Raw genomic sequence first — 27,712 nt, 5'->3', positions numbered from 1 at the left:
CTCTTCTATACGACCATGCTTTAATTACAAGTCCTCCTTCAATGACCGTTAGACTAGAAATCGATAATAAAGGCTTTCTACATGCAAAAAATCCCGTTCCCGGGATGGAAGCGTGTATTTGAACCCAAGAGGAGCTCAAATTGTTCCTTAGTGTCAACACAAAATGTAATTTTATTTGTCTCTGTGAACTGATTCTCGAGATTTTTAAGGTCGTACCACGGTAGCCGCCGATATTTTGTTCAGTAAATTAATAATATGTGTGGAGCACTTTTCTGCTGGTAAAACGATTTTAAATGCAGTAAAAAAATAAAGATGAAAGAGCATCTTCAGCTGTCGGGGGTGCGACATCACAAATCAACAAAGCATATACGACGATTCAGCCTTTTGTTCGATATTTGCGGCCACCGTTAATAAAATTAAGGCTTTTGGAGGAAATTTAGATACAAAAATGTAGAACATTTTTATGCCATGTGTTGTTTTTGTGATAAAATTTTGCGGAATTACAGCCTCGTTAGATTAGTGCGCCAATTAACTTCTTCCTTCTGCTTAAATTTCGTTTGCCGTCGTATGAATTTTGTAATAAGGAAACTCTTATATCGTTTGTCTTTCTTTCTTTTTTTGTTCGCTTGGGGCTTGCTGCTGCATACAAATTGCTTTAAATAATTCGAGTCTTGCATTGCTTGTACGATAACGCTTATAACAAAAAGCGTGTAAAAATGCTATTCAATTCCAGTCAGTGGCGACAGCCCGACTTCCATTTCATTAATTCGTGCCATCAATCCAACATAACATTTTCACTGCAACGATGGGAGAACGCAAAATTAAAGAAACCGTTTAAAAAAGCCATGTATTTTTCACTAAAAAAACATATTCAAATAAAACAATGTTCTCTGCACTTCCCAGCATACATTTGAATCTATGAACAAACTCTCCTGTGGCTTCCTAAAAAACAAAAGTAAATACATGTGAACTAATTGAATAAATTTTCATGAAATTAGATGCTGCAGATCTTGCGTAGGTAAAAAGCAGCAAAATTAAAATAGTCATCATAAGAAAGAAACTTACACCCGACTGTGTTTAAGTTCTTTTTGAACTTTTATCCTTTTTTATTTTGTCTTTTTTAGCGCTCTAAAAAAAGAAAGATACCTTTTAATGCGTCACAACTTTTTTAACTATTTTTACGTCTACTTTCTCTTAAAAGAATCATTTAAAAAAATATAGAAATACTTGATCGCATTTAAAGGTCTCAACACCTGATTTATTACTCACTTACATCCTCCTTTCGCCGTTTCGATTCTTTAATTTCTGGTTCAATGGAGGTCTAAAAAAATTAAAGTAGTACGGATGTGGCGTTACAAGCAATAAAAGCAACAAAAAGATAGACAGGTCCCTAAAACACAAGAAATGCTAGAAAAATAAGCAGCACCGGGAATAAAAAACTAATTGCAATGCGTAAAAGGTTGTATTTAGAAGTTGTCAAGGGAAAGGTTTTGCACAAGGTGACAGAGTGAGGGTAAAATGTTAGAGTAAAAGATAGTATTAATGAATTTAACAATGCTTACGCGCTTCCTTTCTTTTTTACTGTCGCTCTTTTCTTTTTCCTTCTAAAATTTTACAAATATGTTCCAATAAAATAATAGTTCTTCTTTTAAGAGAGGTGCCAAACAAAAATCCACTCCAAGTTTATACTCCGAGAAAAATTAGTACTGACACTAGCTTTTCATTTGAGTAGTGCAAGCAGTGTAAAATGCTAAAGAAAATACCTTGTGTGATGTATCTTCTGCAATTTTTCTCTTCTTAATATCTAAACAAAAAAGCTCATTAAATTATTTCGCAGTGTTCAAGAACTGGAAAAATTTTAGCGATCAACTAAAATACCTTCACTGCTTGGAGAGTTTGTTCTTGCTCGTTTGTCTTTTTCTTTCGTTCTGTCTTTGTCTTTCGAACGATCACCTCGATCTCGCTCCTTACCACTAAAATAAAATGTCTCTTCTTAGAGATAAATTGTAAATGTCCGAAAGTTTTCTTCAGAAAAAAAGATTAATTTTTGCGAAATCAGTAATTAATATTGTAATATATTAAATTTTGTGAATTTCGAGACAAAAGTTGAAAGAAACAGTTTTAAAGACCTTTTTATGTAAATCCTTTGACAAAAAAGGAAAAAATCAAAACTTAGTTTTCGCAAAAGTGATAAAAATTCGCAAAAACTAAGACCTTTGAGTAACTATTTTTGCGATGCTTTAAGGCTCTTAGATGGTCCGGCAGACCCTTTTTATTGGCATGCAACAAGTTTACCTGTTATCCTCTTGCTTTAATTTATCGGTACCAGCTGAATGTCTTGGCGAACGGCTTGACGCTTTTTTCCTGAGAACAAAAATACACATTGCAAAAACGCTATAATTAAAAAATCGGCCTAATAAAAAGGCGAGAGGAAATTTAGTCAATTTTTTTAAAGCAACAGTAAATTTTCACTCAACGAAATTCCTGACTTTTTGATGCGATTTTGAAATTTCATGATTATCCTTTGTTTTCAAGATTGCTTCTTTTAAACTTTATTTAATATTGAGATTTTGGATTTCATTTAAGAATATACTGTACAGCATATACATTTTGAGGGGGAGACCAAAAGGTATTTGCTCCTGCTTTTGAAGGAATAAGAGAAAATGTTGAATTCAGAAGATTCAGGGTTTTAAAATGGCGAAAGATACTGCTCAAAGTTTACCTCCTTATTTAAAATAAGTTAAAAAATCCTTTTGACAGCATTTTGATTAATGAGCCGTAACTTTGTTACAGAAATATTCTGTTACAGAGCGAGAGAAAAAAATACCAATAAAAATCAACATACTTTTCGACACTATCTTCTTCGATGATCACTTTCTCACGTTCACTTCTGGACGCATTGTGACTAATCTCAGTTTTTGATGTTGATCTCTTTTCAGAAGGACTGCATTTAGAAAAAAATTTGATCATGAAGTAGTGTAAAAATAGAAAGGTTGTGGTTGGAATAAACGTTTGTAACAATTTAAAATAATATAAATTACGTTTTGGACACTTCCTCTTTTTTAACTAAAAAAAGATAAGAATCAAGAAATCAGGTGAACAATAATGATACAATAACATAAAGACAATTTTTTTGCATATTCTTACCTATTTTCTCATTACTTTCTGATGTTTCCTACAAAATAAAGCATTTGCATTGACATCAATGAAACAACTCTAGGAAAACGAAAGGAAGATGAATGTTACAATACCTGTTTTACTTGTTTCGTAACAGCAGCTGCTTTTAATGGTCTGCTGTTCTCAAGCAACTAAAAAAGCGACAAAGTATTAATTACAACTTCTTTTTTGCATCTTATTTTATCTAATGAGCCTTGAAACACACCTAATTCTAATACTTTACTCAAAAAAACTGATTTTGCCATCTCAGTCACAAAATTGTTTGCTTAACCACAAAAGTTAATTCTTTTAAAAAACACCTGTGTGGTAACCTTCGTTTTAAAAGATAAAAAGATCTAGTTGCATCTAAAAATTTCAAAATAATTTTTCGCAATATATATATTGATTCGCAAAAATAAATTCTAGCAAAACCGCTGAAATTTCGTGGATCACTTTAAAATTATTCACTTCAAAATCCAAACAAAGGTAATTGAAGATGCATTATACCTTCTCTTTTTCTTTTAAATGGAATTGATTTTCTGGCACCATGCTAGCTTTTCGAGCTTTTAACATGCCATTGTACCTAAATCATCAAACGATAAACAAAAAAATCATTTTTTCGCCTTTATAGTTACCAATTTTTAAAAAGGGTGGCATTAATACTCCGGTCAAAGACTCTTTGTGTTTCACTTATTTCTACATTTATGAATACACTTCGTAACGGTAAAATCCTTATCTCTAATAACCCAATAGATCAAAAGATCTTCTCAGTTTGCCTACATGTTTTAAGTATACTAACGTCAATATACATGGAGCATTACAAACCTTTTACCTAATTTTCAAGTCAGGAAATTTAAGGGTTACTGGTGGACCATTTACTTTACTTTGTGACAAATTACCAAAAAATTCTTTTTTTCAGAATTTTTGATTTAGTTGTCGTTTTTACATCACAGTTACCTACCCAATCGCAAGCGCTTGCAGATCGTGTCGTTTATCTTTTTCGTCTTCGATTATCTTCTCTATTCTTCTTTCTAGCGCTTGGCCAAGGTTCTGAACTTGAGGATAATATGGCAAAATCTAAATCATATACATTTACAAACTCAAAAGTTGATTACCATAAATTCTTATTTGCCACTATTAATAGGCTTACTAGAGAGATTTCACACGCACTGTTCTCACATACCATTACACTAGTACTGTTGATCAAACAAGCGGTACATATTCAAAAGTGAAGTTATTTTATATGCACTGTACTTCTTCTACCGTGCATATTCAAAGCCGAACTTTCTAATTTACGTTGGCAACCAGCAATTGCTGACGTGAATACCGAAGTGTTATTCTGAAAAAAATTGAATTAAAAAGATTGAAAAAAAACAACAACAACAAGTTTTCACCTTGATCAACACTAACAAAGTGTTTCTTATTTGCGTGTAGTCTTTCGATTCAATACCAAGTATTAAAGCCTAAAAAAGAAGATTTGCGTAGTCACTACTCGTCACGTAAAAATCTATTAAGTCTGTAGAAAACTCACTTTTGTCAGTTTGTATTGCCATTTGTGGCAAACATGTCGAAAGTTTTCGTAATCCAGATAAGAAGCCTTCTCGCTGTTTGTTGCGCGAAGAATTGTTAAAAAACCAGGAAATCTCGAGCATTCCTGTAACAAATAGAAAAGGTTAAAACCAGTAATTTGTCCTTCAGCCGATTTCGTATTCCGAACATTTTTTTATTTTTTTCGAATTAATTAATTGTTCATGACCAAACATAGATGTTCTTGATACAGATTTTTTTTTAAAAAAAAGGTGCATCTTTGTGTAGAGCAACTTAACCTTGTCATACAGCTTTTTGTCACCATGCCATCGTGACACCATTCGAAGCATAGCGCACAGAAAGCGTCCTAAAAAAGACCGCACAAAGTTGCTGTGAAAATCCCAAATAAAATATTCTTAATCTCCCTGATAAGATATTGGCATAAAAAATAATTTTAAAAAGAATAACACGTACCATATCGACTGGCTTCATTCTCAGTTAAACTTGCCACGATGTAAGATACATCAGAAAAAGTCTGAATGTGTAGAAGACAAATAATAACAAGAACAACTCGAAAAACAAAGAAATAAATCAAATCATATACGTGTAGAGGAGATACACAACATACCCTGTCGAAGCATATCAAGGTGGAGAAATTGGGAGCTTCCAAAGTATGTATGGTTTGGATGAACTTTGCACAGTACACAGCATCGATCGCAGAGAACACACACCGTGGAAAGATACAGAGTTGCAGAAATTGTGTAATGGTCTCTCCTTTAGCAAGTTCTACAACAATAATACATTTACAAATGAGAGAAAAAGGGTAGAAAATTGTGGGTACCCACAAAAAACATTCTCGCTGAGAGCGTGCTTGCTTTGTGTTGAAAGTCTGTTTGATTTTGAAAAGACTTAAAATTAAAAAACAGTGGACTACTGCTACGACCACATCATTTTGTGTTAACTAAATTATATAGTTAAACCAAAGGTTCACTAATAACCAATCTTGCGTTTTCTACGTTACTGGTACTACATAAAAGGTGCTGTTTTTAACGGACCCGAGAAAGAACGCTAAACACCAGTTCTTATGCGCCATGAAAAAAAAAATCTTACTGGACGGAAACCACGCCTCTCTCCGCGATTCTAGCCAACATCTGACTAATTTATTGTGATCGAGTTGCACTTGTTTTTCGTCGTTTAACTTCTCTATGAGGAATTGACAGCGCTCCTTTTCTTTTTTCTTTTTTGAGCTGGACGTCTAAAGGATGGAACAAAACATGGTGTCGTTTACATAAAAAAAGCTCTGTACCTAAAAAGAATTATAGATTCGTTAAAAGTCTTACAATCTCCTTGTTGTCATCGACATCATTAATTGCATCTTTCAGTTTAGTTACTTCTTCTTCGTATCTCTCCACCGGTGTGTACAAATCATACATTGATAAAGACCAGAACGTGACGTATAAAAGTGGGCTATAAAAGAAAGAAAGAAAATTTAAAGTTGCGACCTAACTAGGTAAATAAAAAAAAACCCTACATAATCTCTTTTTGGTTCAGGACTGGGGTTGCTATGGAATTTTAGAAATTCAGGGCTAAAGTTGCTTAGTAGGTTGCTAAGGAAAAATCGACCTGGAAAAGAAAGGAAGCACGCGATCACGCAAACACTATCACTTCCTGAATTTTTGATAAATTGCCTGGCCTTTTTTATTTTAAAAGTTGTATGTATCTATAGAAAAAAAATACATATGCAAGGAAAAATGCATGCCAACTCTACTGTGTCAGTTACTGAAATTTCTGCTTTTTGAGTTTTGCCGAACATCATCTGGTTAATTTTATAGAATATTTTGCTGGGGAAAAAATTTACTTGGCTAAGTTCAGGGCTGGTTGTTGCTCACCAGTTGCTTAGTTTCTTAGCTATTTTCAGGGCTAAGCCCTTAGCAACCGAGTTGCTTATAAAAAAATGTGTAAAGTTTTTAATATCCGTCTGTCTTCACACCTACCTTAGATTGTTCCAAATCTTTGCAGCTTGCAGTGGGATCGCTGATTCGACGATTGGACGGAAAATATTATCGCAAGTTTCGGAAAAGTTTTTTTCAAGCTCAGATTGCTAAAAAGTGTAAAAAAAATGGGAGGCCATTTTAGTAAAGTAACCGGGAAAAGAAAAGCAAAGCAAAGAGTTTAAAGATGGATTCTTACACACCTTTTGTTTACTACTTATGCAGTCTTTTCGTTCACTTAAAGCTTGTCGAAGGTTAGTGACTTTCTCCTAACACACAAAATTACGTAACTTATATAAATAACATGCAACATTATGATACATACACATATTAAGCCATGTTTTTTTTTCTTCTATTGCCACCACACAGAGGTGTTCTAGAGGAGCCCAGGTTCATTTTGAGTTTTGCTCACTCTTGCGAAAATTCTTACTGTAAGATTGCTTATTTAAGATTAAATAATTTTAACGAAAGCAATGTACTAATTTTAAAAAAAATTGTATAAAAGCATTCCACCTGTATTTCATGTCTGTACACTGGTCTTGTAAGAAAGAATGAGACATCTGGAGTGATAGCATAAACTTTGTGAAATTCATCCAATGTGGGTAGTTTAGCTTTATAGTCATGTGTACTTAGTTGGATAGTAAGAAAACCGCCGAACTGAATGAGATTATCTTGACACTAAAATATATTAAAAAATACTTTTAATTGCAGCAAAGGCTTGATAGTACCTCACAGAAAATAAAATTCGACTAAGCAAAAATGTCGCTAATAACAAAATATTTGGACCTTCAAATTTAAAGAAAAAATTAAAAAAATACAAGTTCAATTATGATCTCATGTCTGAAGAAAAAGACTTACGGGTGGCATGCATTTTTGTATTAAAGACATCAACACCTTTTCTTCACAACGTAAACATCACAGTTAGTTTGTAATGTACACACCTGATCATAAAGTTTGCCAATCAACTTGAGATGCCGTTGCTGCTCTTCAACAAACACAATGGCATTGCGCTGTTGTGCAATTAACAGACACAGTGGTATGGTCAGCTTGCCTTCCATCAAAGCATCTCGCAGCCTCACTGATGGTTTACGTGTGTTGCGAATTTGACTGAAATAAGCACCCTAAGCAACAAAAAATGAAAACGATGTGATTCAATGTTGTGTACCACTATGTATGTACTGTAGTGCAATTGCGTTGTAAAACGAAAGAGATTTCTTCATAACCTCAGTTATTTAACGTTTAAGCTGTCGTAGACTATAGAGACATGTATTTTAAAGGGTTTTACTTCTGACTTGATCATTTCACCACCAGACAGTGCTTCAAGTTGTTGTGGAGTTATATCGTCATTGGACTCTACACCAGACATCTTCTGAACAACCTCTTTCAACACAAGCAAATCCAAGCTATAAGCAAAAAATAAGGTTTGACAATTTGACCCTTTATGTGAACACATAGCAAAAAGGCGTCTATCTTCACAGGGAATTGATTTTTGTTTATTTCTTGTAATATCACTTCATAACTGATTACCTTTTGCCAGCTTTCAATTGGTTAGCAATGTACTGAAGTAGACCTGTTATTTCAGTTTGATACTTTTTGAATACAGCTCCGCAAAACTGAGACAAACCTAAACAGAAATACAAACGTTAGGAACATAGCTAAGCCTATTAGAAGGTATAAACAATACATAATATGTAGAAAATTAACCCCCTTTTAGCATAATGGGGGAAAAAGGGGCAAAATATGCCAGACTTTGTGACAATCCTTAATGTTGTTACAGAAAACAGGTTTTAAAACACAATGATGTAACGATAAATACAGCAGACTTACTTTGTAACCATGCTGACAGGTTTGTGTCTGATTGCTTCATTCTTTGCTTAGCAGGGTTCGCAAGTGCCTCGATAATACAAACTATTTTAAAATATCATTAAGGAACAGTGTAATAGAGAGTAAGTCAACAGAATAAAATCAAAAATCCTTAAGATGAAATGATACATGCTAGCACATCATATGCCAGTGGATTGAGATATTTCAGCGAATCGACCATTGGTCCAATGAAGTTATCATACCTTTGGATTTGATCAAGAAGCTATGAAATAGAATTTAGAGAAAATTGGTTCACATAGTAATCCCTCTTTATGTCACATGAAGAACTCAATGCAAATAATATTTTTAGAAAAACTTACGTGATCGAAAAGTATTCCAGGGTTACTATGACTTAATTTACCAATTTGTCGACCAGATGGTTTTACATTTTCCTTGGAAAGGCGCCTGAAATTTGAAGATGTGATGTGACATTGTCCAACAATGGGTTAAATGCAACTATACAATTCTTTAACAGCATCAATGTCTGCTCACAACATATCCATTGTGAAAAATTTGCTGAAGATGTTAACCATGGGATCACAGCAGCTTTCGTAACAAGACCAACGTATTGTTTTCTTGTACAAAAAATGCGTTCAACACATCAGGACAAACTAATCAGCTGGCGAGAAAACCTTTTTCACAATCGATAAACTATCTTCTTCTCAGTGATGCCATCATGATAATGTACATCTTCTACTACACAAGATAACAACACTTACTTTGTAATATACTTAGCTCTTTTGATGGTTTTAGCTTTCGTAAGAATCAGTTTAGGATGATACATGTACGAATGGTTTTTCCACGTGGCATATAACCGATATCTGCAAGTAAAAATTAAGTATTTAAACGACATATAACTACTAAAGAATTATGTTATAAACAAAACAAATTAATTTTTATCAAAAAAAAATTACCTGACTTCATAGGGAACTCTTTTTAGTAGTCCCCAGAGCTCTTCGGCAACACAGCAGTTACACTCCAAAAGCGACATGGATGGCAAAAGCACTTCGTCCAACAACGTAAGAATTCCACCATACACAAGTCTCTGCATAGTAAGGGCGCAGAAAAATGATACATGTGCAAATAACATTTACCCTTGGGGAAAGGTGAAAAATAGAAATACGATTTAGTACCATTTTCTCTTTATCAACATCGGTAGCATCATTGTACTAAAAGCAAATCAAAAGAAAAAAATTAATTATTTCATAGAAATAAATAGTAGATCAAAACTTACATTACCTTAATAAAAATAAAAACTACCTCTTTCATAAATCCTTTAGAAACACGAATCATCTTTACAACCAACGTTGGATCAATAGACAGGAAAGCACCGAGTTTATTCAGCATAGGAAAAACATCATCACATAATTGGCCATACTCCAAACAAGGTGCAGGAAAACCACGACTTGTCCTGTACGAATTTCCCAATGCAGCTTTTGGACAAAATTTGCTAAAGAGTAAAAAAAAATAATAATAATAAAATAATAAATCCTTTATCAGAACTATGGAAAGATTAAATTCACTTGCACAATCATATATAATCATAATGAATAAAAATTTACCTTCTGTACAGAGGTTCAACTGTGCAATGCACTAAATTTGACAAAGATCGAGCTATTTTAGGGGATGACATTAAAAGATTAGTTGGTAGACGTTCCATAATTGATAAAGCCTGCTTCCAAGCCCCTAACTCAAGCAACGCATGACACAGACCAAACTTTTGGTTATCTACAACCTAAAATATAAAATTTGTATTTTGAAACAAAAGTTACGCGTGATTTACCCTCGCTTTTTAAAAAAACAGAAAAATATCAGCTGGGCAATCCAATGTAAAATAACAGAGAAAACAAATTCTTGAATTTGCCTATTTTTTGAGATCATGATAATCACTACGCTGTGATTGTAAATTTATGAAAAACACATACTATATCATCATCTTTTCCATCACTGTTTTTATCATCTTTTTCGACATGATCCTAGAACAAAATTAGTCAGAATCGTTTTTACTTCAGTTTGGCAATGTTAACTTTAACTACAAAAATATTAAATTACAGATAAAATGACTGCATTCATCTTTTTAGCTTCCTCTTTGGCGCTGTCTATCACTTTCTTGTTCATTTCAAAGATCTCTTTATCACTTGGTTTTAACTGAAGTTAAATAAATAATTATAACAATTATTTATGTATGCATTGTCTTACGTACATTTAAACAATAATTACAAACTTACATGAGAATACAGCTCTTCAACTTTGAGAAGATTATTTCGCAACAGACATGCAGTTAATTTATACAGAGAAGTTGGTGTAACAGTGTCAACAGATTGCTATTAACAAAAAAACAAGTTTGAAGAAGAACTAATGAGAAAAAACTATAGATCTTTTTTGTAATAACCTTCTTATCATGAAAACAATATCCCATTAAAATATTTTACATATTCGCCCTTTTTTATGTTTAAATTTCGTTCCAAAAAACATATCAAATTTGGTAAGCATTATGATGAAAAAGAGAAATTGGGTCGCATGTATTTTGTTGATTTGTGATACCACATGACAATAAGATAGAAAGCTTTGTAGGGAATAGCTAAAAAGATACGTGTGCTCTTGTGCTCAAAAAACTATACGTTTTGGTTGCTCTTTTTATATTTTTCCCACTAAGACATTATTGTTTGTTTTCATTTCCTTTAACGGCTAAAATACACAAACAAATTAAACAGAATGTCAAAACCTGTAGGAAAAACTCTATAAAAGGTTTCTTGTCTACACATTTTATGTTTAAACTTACATGAAAGGGAAAATGAGTTTTATTCTTGAGGAAATAGGTTATCACAGTAAAGTTAATAAACAGATAGCAAAGGGTAATTTCAGTTTGAATAAAACCAGCTTCTGTTGCGCAAATTTTTATATACTAAAATATGAGAAAAGTCGATTTTTAGAGCTATGAACAACAACTTTTGAGCCTTGTATAATACAGTGATGGTTTAAAATTTGTTGCAAATCAAGATAGAAGTAAGAGTGTTAACAAAGCACTACTTCCAAAACCAAAAACAATTTTCTTTCTTTCTTTTTTATTTTTTATCCATCAGGTTTAAAATTTCTGTTTACACTGATTGTGTATTTCAGCGTTAGGCTGTGTTATGCAATTGATTTTCACAATACATACATTGTGCACTTATATTTGCAAACATTGAATTTATTACTTACATGATAGAATTGATACTTAAAGCCAATCATTTGCGGAAATCCAGATATGTCACAATGAGATAGGTAAGAGATGATAAGTGGAATAAAGAAAAGATCTTCAGAAACTTTACACTCAAACGCTTCTAGCAAGATATCCAGCACACGGTTTGGATCCAAGTTAAAAAACCCTGTGGAAAAGGAGTTAGTTCACAAATTACATTTTTCCAGACTACCTAAAAAGACTACATACAAAGAAATAATACTGTTAAATGCAGTTAAAAACTAGATTACATACATGTTTCTGGAATTGAATTTTTAAGAAACTCTCTTTAAAACTTTTTAAACAACTTACCAAGCAAAGACATAATATGATTAAGGACATATTCCTGACTGGAAGATGATATAGAGTCCTGACTAAGTTCAGTAATAAGTTTCGCATAACCTTCATTTTCTTCGCGTAACAAGTTATATTTTTGCTGTTTGTAGCTAAAATAATAAGTTAAATTGGTTGCAGCTGATAGAAGCAATAATGTTGTGGCAAAATGTTATGTACAATTAGGATAACTTACAAGAGTTTAGTTTTTGTTCTCACAAGTTTTTGATTTAAAGCCTTCTGAGACTGTATTAATCTTGCAGATTCAAGTGTTTCGGGATCAAGCCTTTCTTTTAAAATGCCTTCTGGAATTGCTGTCTAAAAATTTAATCTTTTTTAAGATAATAATTGACATAAAATACTAATAATCAGGATCTAAAGACCAAATAATATATGGCCATTGTTTTTCAACTTATTTTTGACTCTAAACGTGGAGGTCACATTTTTTTATAAATGAATTCAGCTTTAGTTGGCAAAGCACAGTATAATACAAATTTAACTTACCCCAAGTGACGAAAGTAAAAATAAAAACTGTTCCCTTGGTGCTTTTTCTTCTAAACACAATGTTTCCAAATCTATTGGCAAATGAATAAGAAGGTAAAGAAAAAGTGGTATGGTACATATTTTCTCAACAATAGGGCAAAAATTTGAGAAAGTTTTATTATAGAAATCACAGAAAATCTTGATGGTGAAAAATTTTAAATGGGTCCCAAATTCACAATTTAACTATAAGAATTGTGTCCAAAATTTACTGTTGTAGATAGAAAATAAATTCTGCAAAAAAAACAGCTACACAAAAAGTTTTAATATCTCAAATGAGTGAATAAGCATTCATTCCTTGAACACTGCCCTCCCCTAAGCTTAAAGGGAAACTAACGTCAAAATTTTTTTTCTCTTGAATATACTAGTAAAAAAATCCAAAATTAGTCCAAAAATACCCAATTGTTTCATCTTACAGTCTCCGCCACTCGTATACAGCTATTGTAAATTTTACGTGTGGCACTATTGCAAAAGTGATAAATAGACAGATGTAACATGTGACATGTAAGAATAAAGTAAACGTAAGAATAAAGTAAACAACCTCTTATTTGTTCTTGAAGTTATATCATATTATAATAACATTCTTGTTGTTATAAAAATGTAGGTAAATTATTTTAAGGTTCGAATTAAATATTAAAAGTGATTTGCAAAAATTAAGATAATTTCTTCACATTGGCCAAAGTACGACATTGTTTAATTTCTATACAATCATGTTGTAATGATTTTAGAACAAAATAGGGTATTTTTTAAGCTCCATATGATCGCTTTTTGATAGTTTTAGAACAAAATACTACATCTGTTGATGTTGCGAAACAAACTTTGTGATTATTACTTCTGGAATAAAGAAGCATGATAAACGCTGCATTTCGTTCTGAAGTTATAAGAAAACAGTCTTATGAAACTTAAAAATCGTTTTAGATTGCTTTAAAATAATAAGAATATCGCTGCACGTTTTTCTAAAATGATAAGTGAATGTCCTATCAAAGCTTTAAAATCACCATACTTTTTTCTAAAATGAAGAGAAAATGCTCTATTTTGCTCTATTTTTGATATAAAAAATAGAGCAATCGAGACTACATAGCTATAACACATGTATTAAGAGAAATAACAAGACTAGAAGTATGTACACTAATGTGATTCTTCGATGATATCAGAGCTATTTCATTTTTTTCGTGTTCTTTCAGTACTGCAAGGATAACGTCACAAAATTGGATCATTTCATTAATAACTGTGCAGAGAAAGATAACAAGATATTGGAAAATAAATCAATTTTAGGGATTAATTACATTATAATTATGTTGTTACTGCGCTCTTGAATCAAAATGTTCAAGAAAATTACTTAGTTCTCCTTAATATTTTAAATAAATACACAGTTCCGAATTATCACCTATTCCAATCAAGTACAGGTAAGTTTTTGTATATTTTTAAGTAAAAAACAGACCTTTTATACAGTTTCCTGGAACAGAGTTACTTCAAAATAAAAATACTTATAAAGTTTTTTAATTCAGCTCTTTAATTGAAAAATCAGCAGTTCTTTTCTCTGATATTAGTACATCATTCCCGTAAATGATGTATTAACAGCAAGGCTAGGGTTAGATTTTATGATCTTCAAATACAGTGGAAATGAGCATCATAATGAGTTGAAGGAATTGTGTGTTATTTATAAATAGATAAAAAAGAGTACTGGACGCACCAACAACAGCCACAATATCTGCAAACAAACTAAGCAAAGCTGCATCACCATTCTATGTAAATAACAAAAAATAAATAAATAATCATGAATTTAGCTAAGTAAACTCTAACAAAAAAAATCTGTGTGTTCAAAATTTAACCCTTAAAAATCACTACACTGTGCTTAAAATGCATGAAATAGCATGACGGATATGTACAACAGGTGTGTTTTTTTCACACGGTACACCAACTGATGTTTTGGAAATTACTTACAGCTGCTTCCGCAAAAATTGATACAGCTTCTGTTAATGATAGTTGTTCCTCTAATGTACTCCAAAGTAAGTTGCGTATGTTTTTTCTTAAATCTATAAATATATTAATAGGCCCATGTTACTCAGGTTAGTTAATTGAAAACATGGGGTAGTGTTTGGGGGGGAAGGTGGATGGGAGTGGTAGTTTTTTTCTATAGACTAGATAATTATGTTTTTCTTTGCCACTGACTTTTAGTTTTGCAGGTGGAAACCATCCCATTAAAATCGCACTTAACAGTTTATAAGTATCATTTTCAAATGTAAGAAACTTGAGAACAAGGTTCAACCACGAAAGATTCTTATAGCAAGTCTTCTGGTTATGATGTTTTCTTGTTAATGAACAAATAACATGAAACAAGGCTAGTCATTATTTTTAATGCAAGTATGTTGGAAAGGAGGTTTCCCTGAGCAAGGTTCTTATGTCAAATTGTCAAAATACACCTATTACCATGTTGAGCATATAACTGAAAATTTATGGTTTTATTTATCATTGACCTCATTATATTCATTTTATGAAAATAATATTTTACAATTAACCTATTTTTTGGCTTTTAATAAATTTCAAAACTTGCCAAATTTGCAAATATATTTTACTTTTTAGCTTTATTCACAAATTAGTTAAAATAATAGACATCTTTAAAAATAGGGAATACAAGGAGCTGTTTGGTTTGAGTAAAATTTGACACGATCCACAAAAAGTGCATTGTACCTTTCTCAGCAATTTGGGATGGGTTAAAGCCATTGCAAGCTGCTTCACATTGCTTTAAACTAAAAACAAAAACATGAAGAATTAATCTGTGCATTACAATCCCATACAAAGGCTCAATTGGGTCTGTAAATTAATTAATTTGAACTGAAACATTGAACTGAAAAAATATTGGCTATAACTATATGTAACTCAACTATAACTTTCCACCATAATTAAACTTCACTTTTGTGCTGTTACAGATTGAAAACTCAAAACTAATAACATATACAACTAAAAAAGTAAATTATGTTCTGTTTAGAAAAGAACAACATGACATATACTGCCCCTAGGAGACACCATTAAAGATGAAATTTAAAAGACAAAAAAGGATAAAGTTGATTAGATTTTTTTGTGTTGGCCTTCGTAATATGCAATAAATAAATTCCTTTGTCTACATTTTCAGCTGCAAGCTCCGTTGGCAGGAAAAAGATGGGAGTGCTAAGTGAAGCAAAATTATTTTCAACCTAGCCAGCTACAAATGATTTAACCTAAAAATTTAAATACTTAAGCATTTTATGAACTAGTTATAGTGTCTCAAAAAAATTTTTTTCTTTTTTCTTATAAATTATTACATTAGAGTGCAGAAATTAGCAAGTTTAAAGCCAAAATTTCACAAATCACGATCTAGTTAACAATATTTTAAAGTAGTAAATAAAGTGGTAAGTATTACAATTTTAAGCACACAGAAACAGTCCTAAGGGTTTCTAAGATATATGTTAGAAAGTAGATCCAACTGTAAAACAAAACTCTATATTAATGGCCATGAGAACAGTTGATCAGGCAAATTGCAAAAACGGAACTCAAGCTCTAAGGAGTGAATGTGTTGTGCACAGTAGGACAGATGTCAGGTGTGAGCATCATCAGACTGTTACCCAGATTTTGGGGAGATAGCAAACTGTGTGGGCCATTGGATGTTGCAGGGAGTTGTTTGGTAGAACAAGGATCCTAATTGAATATGTGTAGCTCAAATAAGCATTCGATACTCTGGGACTCACAATCTATAAGCCATGGCCCCTGCTGTTAAAAATTAATAAGGTATATCCCTTGATATTTTTGAAGCTAGCCATGTAAAATATGCACATTATTTCTCTTTCACTTTAATGATGGACAACATTCTTGTCAATTCAGGTAAAAGGTAGGTCGTATGAGGCTTGTGTAAGAAGTGCTACCGTAGTGAGACATAGGCAGTGAAGCAGAGAGATTGTGACTGTTTAGAAAGGAATAATATGAGAATGGTTAGTTGGATGTGTAACGCCAATCTGAGAGACAGAAAAGGTTCAGCTGGGCTGAGAAGCAGACTAGATATCCGTGCCTTAAAGATGTTATCCAGAAAAGAAGATTGAGTTGGTTAGGACATATAAAAAGAATAAAGGAGGATAATTAGAAAATAAAGTGTAGAGACTGGAGCTTTATGGGGCAAAGTTCGAAGGTAGACAGAGAAGACGTGGCAGGAGGTAATAAGGACAGACTTGATGGAGAGGAATTTGAGTTTAGATCTAACACAGTCTAGGTCAGATTGGAAGAGAGTTATTAATCCCTGTCTAGCCCATGCTATGTGCACACTATAAAATAAAATAAATTTCTCCTTACAAAAATCGTAAGAGATAAGTACAAACCTAAAATTGGGGTTGAATTTCCACACTGATCGAGTGTAAAGTGACAAGAATTTTTCAAATAACATAAGTAATGTGTTTATTTTGTGCATTCCAATTGAGCTTATTATTTATTAATTTTGAGGCTGAAATCATTACCATACGCAGTCGAGGTTAAAAGGAAAAACGAAGTTGCTTTAAAAAAACATTTTTTACACCATACTTTAAACGCAAAATTAGGGAATATACTCACAAATCAATACGGTTACTTTTATTCCAACTCTTTATGGCAGCCATGTTGTCACAACTGCGTGCGCCATTAACCATATCGTAAAATGGTATAATCGTAATTCTTCACTCGGAATTTTGGAACATTTTTTACGGCAACACAACTAAAAAATCAATTTAGTAAAAGAAAAAGAATTATTTTAACTATTTGGGCCTTAAATCTATACGTTCTATGTGAATAGACGCCCTCAAGTCAGAAATAGGATTTTGAAACATTAGACACAGTTTGCTCAAGAGTCTTGAGATACACGCCCATGCGTATTCACAAAAAGAAAAAACTAGCTATATATTTCTGTACTTTTATTATACTTTAATTATTTCCAACCTCCCTCCCTTAACATATTTTTATCGCTAACATTACATTTCCCTTACTATATCAAAAAATTGATTAAATTTCTGGTGCTAACCCTAAATCTTGATGCGATAAAGATTGGGTTCTAGGTTTACAGTTATGACGTAACGTCTAAAAAATTGGCCGTACCGCTGACCGGTCTTGTTTTTCAAAACAAAAATCTGTTGCCTTGCCCAACCTTTTGGGAAGGAAGGAAAAGGATGCCTTCGGGCGGAAAGGAACCTGGAAAAGGATTCTACTGAAAGTTAGCCATTCAAAAAACAGAAAATCATTACAAAAAGAAAACTTAATAAATTTAAAAATATACTAAACCTGTACTTTTTAACGACACAACGCTTGTAGCAACTAGTTTACTAATAATTCACTATTGCTAACGAGGAAACAACCACTCTATCACAAGATGCCACCAGTATCATTTCTTCCATCTCATGTTTACCGAGAAGCACAGCAGAATAAAATGCAAGGAAAAGCAGGACGGGTATATATAGTTTTCCAGTACCTACTTAAAAGTAAATATTGTTAGCTAGCTGTTTCCTAGGAGTCCTGTATTTTTAAAGTGCTAGCGTGAACATTTTCTTGCTTGAAATATAAAGTACATACAGAAAATTTTATAATATGAACTAAAACTGCAACACAGATACGCACCAACTCACTGTATCTTTGTTGCAGCTCTAATGTAATGTCCGAAAATTCTCGTTCTTTATAATTCCATATCTGAGTATTCGTGTTGCACATTTAATTTTGAATTATGAATTTTTTTGTATATATTCTAAAGTTGCTCCCTTTTCTCTTCTAGATTGTTGTTTCATGGAATCAATTTGCTAGAAACTTAAAGGAAGCTTTTCATTTATACACTTCAGAAAAACAGGTAGCTATATGTTTGAGTTATGTATATATACATAAGAAAGTGGAAAATTGTTTAAAATGGGCCGACAAATTCTATTAAAAAAATAGGATTAGTTGGGTTGCTTTTGGGGTGTTCTTAAAAGATAAAATCATCAGGGGAAAATTTGGGCAAATTTATTCAGGCATTTTCAATTCTGAAAAATTAACACAAAAGTGTTGCACTATATCAGAATTGCACTCTTTGGCTTGTTTATTCCTTAACCCTATAACGTTAATCTGTGTGTTTTTAGAGATCAGGGTCAATTCTTAAAGTTTACCTCACATGAAAAAAATTTATCCAACTCGAGTCAATATTGTTTGGAATTAACAATATAATTTGTACTTATACTTGAGATAAAATACAAAGGTATTTTTTGTTCTATAAGTTAATTGACCTGAATTTCAGCATGTGACAGAGTGGAGTATGCAAAGAAAACTCGTTGTTGTTTAAGGGTGAAGATTACACACCGTGTGGGCTGTTAGATGTTGCAGGGAGTTGCCCGCTGGAGTGCAGACCCTAATTGGATGTTTGTAGCTCAAAGTGCACAGTGATACTCCAGGACTCCCCTGAAATATTACACATGCTATATTCCTTGATATTTATGCTAGCCATGTAAAATATGAGCATCTATCCATCTATTATAATTTCCCAGTTCTAATAAAGATTTCTTTTTAAAATGTCTTAATAAATAATCACTATGGGTCAGAATTATCAAATACTGACTAGTATTTGATAATTTGATAAGTAATATTTTTCGGTTTATTTTATTGATGATGTATATATATAAAAAATCTTGTTATGGCGTGATCAACACAGCTTAAAGGTTCTGTAAGTTATAGCAAAATAAACATTATTTCTTATTAAGCACAATAATTTGAGATATTTATATAAAGTATTTAATGCCAAGTATTTAATTTCGTGATTTTGGCCCAAAGCAAAATTAATACCCGTAAAATTTTCTACCTGCAAAATTTACTACTTGCGAAATCTTACATGAATAAAATGTTCTGTGATGGTATAGTAAACAAAGCTCGGAAGCTCTATAAAAGAAGAAGGTCTTGTTACAATACAAGAAAAAAATGTTTTTGAAATTACAAGAAAGAAATGTTTTTATTTACTTAAATAAGAAAATCATGATGAATAACTGTTTTACTTGTTTCTTGTTGTTTTTTACAATAAAATAAATAAGAAATTTGCGAAATTAAATACCCAAAAAAAGTGTTCAAAACCGAAAATTAAATTTAACTCTAAAAATTTGAAAATGTAAAAAACAGAATTAAATACCTGTAAAGTATAAAAATTTTCGAATGGCGAAATTAATACCTTTAGGTATGCTTTAATGTCCTGTAATTTAAACACAAGAATTCACACTTTTTCAATGCATAGATATTATAAAGGTTAAATGATTAACGTAATTTTTTTTGCTAAAAAGACACTTGTTTGCTCGTCCCAGGCCTCTTTATTTTTGCTGACAACCTCATAACATGGGATTTGCATGTTTGCAATCAATTTTTTTGAGTAAACATAGGGCTTATACAAGCTTAACCACAAAATATTATTGCAAGCCGAGTTGAAGATCCCAAGTTATTGAATCATCACCAAAAAATTAAGAGACAAAGAAACCAGTATCATTTTGGCAAAAAAATTTATGCTAATCAATTCACCTTTTAACAACTCATCATCATTCTCGGCTATAAAGTTTGAAGGCCCATCCCTTAAGGTCTAAAATTACAGATGACAGAAAATTTCAAAATTTGCTATTACTTAAATATGACATCATAATTTATGCAGCATAATTAAATCTGAAATTCTTAAAAGTAAATATCTTGAACGAAAATAGCTTTTTTAAAAAAATAAAAAGACTTGTTAGCCAACTTTTTGAGCTCTATAATATAACTCCAACATCATTTTGTACCTTGGGTTTCCTTTAAGTACACATGTTAAGATTATCATGTTGGTAAAATAAGGTAACAAATGAAAACAATTGTCAAATGCACTAACAAGCCTTAGCAATGACTTTAACGGACTGGCATAGCTAAATAAGACCTATGTTTCTAGTTATTGCCTTTTTTTACAACTTTCGCTATTGGATCAAGGTCTGGTTTTAAAAAGATAAAAAAAACCTAACACTCAGGTTTCTGTTTGTCACTACAAATTAGTATTTGCAAAACAACTTTTGCACTCAAAGCATATTTGATACCAAAGAATTTATATAATACTTTTAAATGGTGCTGAATTTCACTTCAAACAAATATATATTTACATATACACATTGCTTGAAAAATTCTCTTCTATAACATTTGAAATGCAGATAAACAGTGAAGAGAAGGGCAGGGTCAAAATTAAAATTATTTTGGTATGGTAATAAATAGCTTACAAAGCATTTGAAATTAAATTAATCAATATGGTTTACTTTAAAAAATATTATCTTAGGAGTAAAAAACAACAAAAGAATAGAATTATTGTAGCAGTCAAAAATTTGTATAAAATGCTGAACATTATAATGTGAAAAAAACATTCATATAAATAATGTCCTTAATATATATAAAGTGTCCAACATAGTTCTTTGTTTATTATTAATGATATTCTTTTCTAGGCTGAAATCTACTCATTTCTGGATGAAATACCTCGAAAAATCAAAAAGAATCTTCCATTACGTCCGTTACTGTTATCGGCCGCACCTTTTTTAATATACTTAATAGTTTATTCAAATTACAAGTTTATTCGTGCAATTACTGGACTTGACGAACTTCGAAAACCTAGCTATACATTTCTTCCATGGTTGGAGTATATGGTTTTTCATTTCTATCCACACAGATTTTTGTCAAAATTTGCAACACCTATACTGGACTTCTTGGCGGCAGTACCGTATTTAATTCATTTTCCACTGCCGGCTTTATTTTTAATTTATTTACTATCAGGAGAAAACAGAAGAAAGCATATATTTTCTTTTTTGTGGTGTGCTGGTTGGGTGAATTTGGTAGCTGTGTTTATCCAATTTGTGTTCCCAACTGCTCCACCATGGTTTGTAGATAGCGCTGTGTTTGATAATGAAGGCAATTTTCTTAAATCAGGAGCAAATGAGGCAGGATTTCACCGTTTGGATGCACTACTTGGTCATAGTTTTTTCCATGGAATATATGCTGCTTCACCATTAAAGTTTGGAGCTTTTCCGTCATTACATGTGGCTTGGCCTGCTATAATTCTTGTCAATCAACCTTGGATAAGTAAAAAATTTGCATGGTTTCATGTAATATGGATAGCCTGGGCTGCATTGTATTCGAATCATCATTATGGTGTTGATGCTCTGGGTGGTATTCTGTTAGTCTTTATTGTAAACTTATCAATGATTAAAATTTGGAGTCCGTTTCATTCATCAAGTCAACTTAAAACATTATTTATGAGATGGTTTGCGTTGAAAAAACCTGTAGACATTGGTACAATCAGAGAAATGTAATTTTGACTAAAGCATGCACTTAAATGAAATTATCAAGAGAATTTATTTTTATAACTATTTACTATTTATAGATATATCTTTTCTTGATCCACGGGAAACTAGATAGATCTTTGCTGTGATTATGAAATATTCTCTCTTCGCAGCTACAAGACTAATTTGGGGTTATTTGTAGAAACAAGAATTTATCTGTAAGAAAGTCTTATTTTTAATAGGTACGTTTTTCTTTCAACTCTCTCTCTACTTGCGCGTAAAATGTTATATCGGTATTTGATCTAGCGAAATTATTTATTTTAAATCTAAGCCTTTTGTACAATTTTCATGTAGGATATATAGATGACACGGGAAAATCGCCAGTCTAGTTTTTTTTTAATTTTCTTAAAATGGTGTTTGAAAGCCATCTTTGGTTGGGTTGCTGGGTTACTGGTGTGGTTTATTTCGTTTTTAAAGGAATAGATAGATTGTCTATATTCCACTCTTCGCATTTTTGGGTTATTTTCTTTCTAGCTACTACCTTTTAAATATTCGCATGTTTAAGCAGGTTTAAAAACTAAACATTTAAGCATGTACTGATGGGTTACTGACTTTTGCATGAACATATCCAAGCCTATTTAAAAAAAAATTCGTATGGTTATAAAAACATCTAATGCAATGATATTGGATCTATCGCTGTGAATTTTGCGTGAGGGCACCAGTTTATTACCAGGCAAATTTCAAAAAAGATTACATTTTAGGCTTGAGGCAATTGTAAAATCATTTCATGTGAAAAAATTAAGTATACGGAAAATGTAACAGTATAGTTGCAATTAAAAAGTTACAAACAACCAGAATGAGGGACGAGAAAATCAAGTCTGCTCGCTACCAACTCGGTTTAATCAGAACAAAAATTGCTCATTATTTTGGTTTTCTTATCGGATATTTTACTTGCAAGTTCAAGTTTGGTTGAGTCCAGAAAAAATAGCATTGGAGCAGATCGAATCTCCTCTTATCAATGTCTGTTCGTGCATGCATCTGCGTAATGTGAAAATTTTGTTGTTCGTGATTTTACGCAAGTGTTGTGACCTTTCATTTCAAGGTAATGTGTAAACACTTCTTGGGCGACATTACATCAGAATTTCACTTCGTCCAAATTAAAGCGTAATCACCCCGGTTTAAATTCCCCTACAGTTTCTTTAATACTACGCACTCTTTTTTAATTAGAAGATCAAAATTCTAACCAGGGTGTCCAAAAGTATATCGCTCTGTTTTGGCCGCATTGAGGGTTCAGACGGAATAAATTCGATCGTAACATAATCCTTAAAATTTCTGCTTCTAAATTACCGTTCATTACGTGTTCAAACAAACCACTCAACCACTATTGTAGCAGTCCTAGACCAAAAAAATAATAATTATTGACGGCTGTCCAGTAAAATGTTTCGGATTTAGTCAGCGAAGAGTAAAAATTTGACTCTATAAAAAGAGTGACAGTACCGTATACAGTTTTTTTTTCACTGTTTGCGTAATGTGCCGGATTGCACAATGCATACTAAAATTTCGCCATACACTACTTTCTCCCGTATCTCAACACAAATTTTGGTGTCTAAAAAGAGATAAACCATTTTTTAGGGTTTCCTTTCCTAATGTAAGAACATTTGTTAGACTTTTAGTTCTTCAGCAAATTTCAGACGTTTGTTAGCAAGTAAAGAGTGTGTGGTGGCTGGTATGTTTCCATTGAGCTCATTGATTGTAAAATGGTTTTGTGAGAACTTTGTGAGTGCTCCTGTCAAATACGCGCAGTTTATTTTTTCAAGTGATTTATTCAGTGCTCAAGTTGCTGGTACAAACACCGAGAGAGCGACCCTAAAGAAGCTTCTTTAAGTATTTTAGGTAAGCTGAATTTTTTAATTTGGTTCATACTGTTTATTGCAACTCGACCTTTTCTAGTTTGCTGTTGACATTGTTTTTAGTGAATGCAATGACGCGAAACTCGGTTGATACTTAACATCAGGCCAGCTGATGCATCAAACTCTGCTTTGCGAACATTTGCATATAGTCCATGGCCTTTAGTGGTAATTTCAATATAATGGAAATTTGTTGTTAAATCTGTCTGATGAGGCTAGATTGTCTGCATGCAACCCCGTCCCCAGGTCATCTTGCATATTTCCTTTTGACATTGGACCTCGCCGTCTCAGTTATAAAAAAGAGACAACAGACGGTGGGAACGAGGTTGGTCTGCATTGTGATATTTATAGCTGGATAACGATTTTTTTTTAACCAAAGAGTCATATCTAACTCTACGTTCTTGTCAAGAGATCTCAACATATAATCTCAACATACGGTGAAAAACAAAGATTTTAGGGGATATATTTGAAGGACCATTTCAGTGATTTCACAGTATTGTGCACCTCATCTATTAAACGTACAATCTACTGGGAATATTTGTTCTGGTGTTGATTTTTCTGGACGATATCTTATTGGTAAAAAATTATTTGCAAAAAGGGGCCAAAATTTTGGGTCAGGACTTACATATTGACCAACTGAATTCTTTACCGATTTTTCCCGACCAACTATTTTGACAGATTTTCTTTTTTTTTTCTTTTTTGAATATCTCGCTTTTTTGGAGATGATAAAATAATGTTTTATTTAAGTTTGTTGTTAGCAGTATTTTACTTGGTAAGTGTGGACACATATTTTTATTTGGTAGGTGTAAACACGGCTAATGTGTTCACGATATTTGCGGATATTCAGTATAATACTATTCTTCGAGACATACAGATGTGTTTTTTAAATATGATCCACCAAGCCGGATATTTTTGAAAAAAGTAGTTATTATTCGTACACATAGAAAGAAAACAAAAATGGAAGAAGAAATGCTAAACGAGCTAAGACAGAAATACTATATAAATCGTGGTCGCGATTTCCCAAAATCATATGGCAGTGCCGCATATGTCGCCGACACAAAGGGAAACCAAATGGTTACCCCGATCCGCCACCTTTGACCTGTCTCAGACTAAATGACGTAATATCTTTTGCAGTTGTGGGAGTTGATTCTGAGTTGAGGATTCTGAGTTGTGTTGCACACTTGTGCGGCATCTAGAGGGGCAGTGCTTGATTTTGTTCCCAATCCGAGTTCGATAGCTTTTAGGAGAAGAAAAAGCTATTAAGTATACTTGACAATTACTGGAACAGATAGCGTATAGAATACTTAGCCAACTTACGTGAACAACAAAAATTCCAAGTCAAAACACCTAAAACATCGAACGTTCAAGTCGAAGATATCATTTTAATACACGACGATAATTTACCACGCCAACTATAGAAGCTCGCAAAAAGAGAGACGCTTATTTACAGTAACGATGGGCAGATAAGGGGAGCGACGGTGAGGACTCCAACTCTAGTGTTTTAACCAACGACTGAAGTATTTATAAGACTTTTACATAAACTCCACGACTTTGATATACTTTTACTGTATGTAACTATAAAAAAGACGAATCTTAAACCAAACATCGTAACAAGTAAATAACAAAAAACAACACCGTAAATAAACTCCTTGTTACCAGAGCACGACATTTTTATCACACAGACATAGGATCCTAATAAATACAACTTCGTACCCAGGGTCTACTAAAGTGTTTTTAAGCTGGTACCACTATTTTACCAGTACCTAAGTGAGTTTTTTTAAAGATGTTTACTTTCACCTTCTTCTTCTTTCTTCCTATTTATATATCTTCTTGTCCTCGGCACTTCTTGATACATGTTGCAGGTTTATGTCCTACAAAGAGGAGGAAAAAGTTCAAGATGGGTTCTGTCGTGATGAATGTTGAGAACAGTGCCATGAAAAATATTGTGACGATTCGCAAGGTCATTTCAAAGCAGTTTTAACAGTTTTGTTTGTTTACATGTTACGAAAGCGTTATCCATTTTTCTTACCTTTCCAAAAGAGTCGGCTGTCACATGAAGACGGTGAAAAAATAATTAACGTGGTCATAAAAGAAGTTCTCGCTAAAATAACAGTGACAAGAACATATAGATTTTTTGTCTTCATAAAAACTCTTTGACATGATAATAATTCTAATTAAGAATTAAACTTTTTTTTCAGTAAAAGTTCAAAATGTTTATTTTAAAACAATCAGTTGATGATGACACAAAATAAATTAGGGTGACGGTATACCTTTATTGTATTAAAATATCGATTTTTTTTATTAGCCATTTATACTAAAGAAACGACGATCTTCCCGATGGTGAAACTATTTATTTATTTTTCGAAGGGGAATACTGACTTTATCCAAGTAACTAACTTTTTTTCTGATCGGTCTTTCACACCTTAAATTGAATAAGAGTTAAGAATAATATTTCCTTTCCGAAAAGAAATGACCATTACATCTGAAAAAAAACACTTTCATTTCTAAAAATGTATGCCATCCTGTTCTGTTTCTGCAAGTCACAGAAAAATGTTAAACGACTTGAAAGTTCTATTTCTATGGTATTCTCAGTCACATCTTTGCAAACAATAAAATTTAAAAGGACAACCTTCTGAATATTCATCGCCTCGGAAGTGTGAAGGTATCACCATCATTATGAGTATTCTGGAAAGGTTTGATATTTTAAAAAATCTTTAAAACACTTTATCGTAGTGTTTTTTTTTTCGTATACCTTCTTTTACATTTCAAATCTCTTTTATAAAACTACAGCAGATCTCAAGGGAGAGTGCTACTGTGCTGTAGCCAACGTGTTTATCTAAAAGATATTTTTTTTTATTTTTAAAAAATCAACGATTCTCTAGATATTACATTTTTAAGACGAAAGTTTAAGTTAAAGAAAGGCTTTTTTAGAAAAAGTAAAATAAATCAAAAACGGGCACTTTGTGGAAAATAATTAAAAAATCGTTTTTACATATATCACAATTCTATGGAACATCGAATGAGATTTGGAAACGAAGTAGTTTTGTGAATGAATTCAGGGTGTGTTTCAAAAATGTCTCTATACTTCTCACGAGTTAAAAAGTTCAAATTATTTTTATACCATTTGATAGGTGGTTGAAAATGCTTTTTGGTGATGTATGAATGAATACACTTTGAAAAATAGCGATTTAAAAAACCATGCTCAGAAGGTAAACCGTCACCTTAAAACTCGCCATTGTCTGCATCACTATTTCTAACTATACTAAAAACATGGAAACAGACTACTTCGTTAGAAAGGAAGGGGAAACAGAATTAAAAATATTGGCTGTCCATGTAAAGCTCAATTTTATCTCCGGGACTATTTGCTACTTAACGGCTCTCCGATCTACCATGATAAATGGTACTGGGTTGAGCTTGCTGTGAAGTCTAAGGCGTGCTTAATAGCTTCTTAAAGTTTGTAGTAGGCTGTCAAATCCGTTTGTTTTTCCTTCTAATAACATGAGACCTTATTTGTACTGATATTTGATGCGATAAAAATACTAGATTATACCATGCTAATTAAAAAGTAATTTTATATACCAATCAGAAGTAACCTTGAGCTAATTTATGGAAATATGAACCGTGATTAGCTTCAATACAAAGCCTCGTTAAATCTGACTTTTCGATAGTAACCATAGCACTTCTGTAAGAAAACAATCTTTTGTTAATTAAACTTCCTTTATTAATCCTGTAGAGTTATTGATAACATGCTTATGAACCTCGAACCTACATATTGTAGCCCACAGTAATTTATTATGACAAAGATAGCTTTCATTTTTATTTGATTCATAGCTGTTGCATGCCAAAGAAACTCATTACAGTTAAAAATTAAGAATGCTAGGGAATATTGAATAAAGAGTT

The 27,712-nt window shown here is 32.4% G+C and overlaps 2 protein-coding genes across 2 annotated transcripts; one reads left to right on the top strand and one right to left on the bottom strand.

The window, feature by feature from the left end:
- Window positions 1-833: 833 nt before the first annotated feature.
- LOC130655275 (THO complex subunit 2-like) lies at window positions 834-25,970 on the bottom strand. Its single transcript, XM_057458010.1, has 46 exons — window positions 25,842-25,970; window positions 17,206-17,344; window positions 15,322-15,380; window positions 14,575-14,666; window positions 14,324-14,375; window positions 12,595-12,665; window positions 12,287-12,408; window positions 12,070-12,203; window positions 11,739-11,905; window positions 10,766-10,861; window positions 10,590-10,685; window positions 10,463-10,513; window positions 10,100-10,272; window positions 9,798-9,987; window positions 9,671-9,706; window positions 9,452-9,582; window positions 9,257-9,358; window positions 8,858-8,942; window positions 8,667-8,760; window positions 8,502-8,582; window positions 8,202-8,298; window positions 7,960-8,077; window positions 7,616-7,795; window positions 7,188-7,352; window positions 6,878-6,943; window positions 6,678-6,784; window positions 6,024-6,150; window positions 5,794-5,938; window positions 5,312-5,469; window positions 5,158-5,218; window positions 4,983-5,050; window positions 4,688-4,810; window positions 4,551-4,619; window positions 4,118-4,233; window positions 3,664-3,739; window positions 3,252-3,308; window positions 3,148-3,175; window positions 3,042-3,066; window positions 2,846-2,944; window positions 2,296-2,364; window positions 1,879-1,973; window positions 1,764-1,804; window positions 1,563-1,604; window positions 1,274-1,321; window positions 1,066-1,128; window positions 834-942 (listed from the first exon to the last, which is right to left on the bottom strand). The coding sequence occupies exons 2-45, from the start codon at window positions 17,277-17,279 to the stop codon at window positions 1,078-1,080; spliced, it is 4,137 nt and encodes a 1,378-aa protein (XP_057313993.1). The 5' UTR covers window positions 17,280-17,344; window positions 25,842-25,970; the 3' UTR covers window positions 834-942; window positions 1,066-1,077.
- Window positions 17,746-22,416, top strand: LOC130655279 (uncharacterized). The gene is made up of 3 exons (XM_057458014.1): window positions 17,746-18,070; window positions 18,389-18,460; window positions 21,075-22,416. Exons 1-3 carry the CDS (start codon window positions 17,993-17,995, stop codon window positions 21,933-21,935), a joined length of 1,011 nt encoding a protein of 336 aa, XP_057313997.1. The 5' UTR covers window positions 17,746-17,992; the 3' UTR covers window positions 21,936-22,416.
- Window positions 25,971-27,712: the final 1,742 nt, after the last annotated feature.

The sequence above is a fragment of the Hydractinia symbiolongicarpus genome, chromosome 8, assembly GCF_029227915.1.
Source record: "Hydractinia symbiolongicarpus strain clone_291-10 chromosome 8, HSymV2.1, whole genome shotgun sequence".
Lineage (NCBI taxonomy): Eukaryota > Metazoa > Cnidaria > Hydrozoa > Anthoathecata > Hydractiniidae > Hydractinia > Hydractinia symbiolongicarpus.
This window is presented reverse-complemented; position numbering and strand designations above follow the sequence as displayed.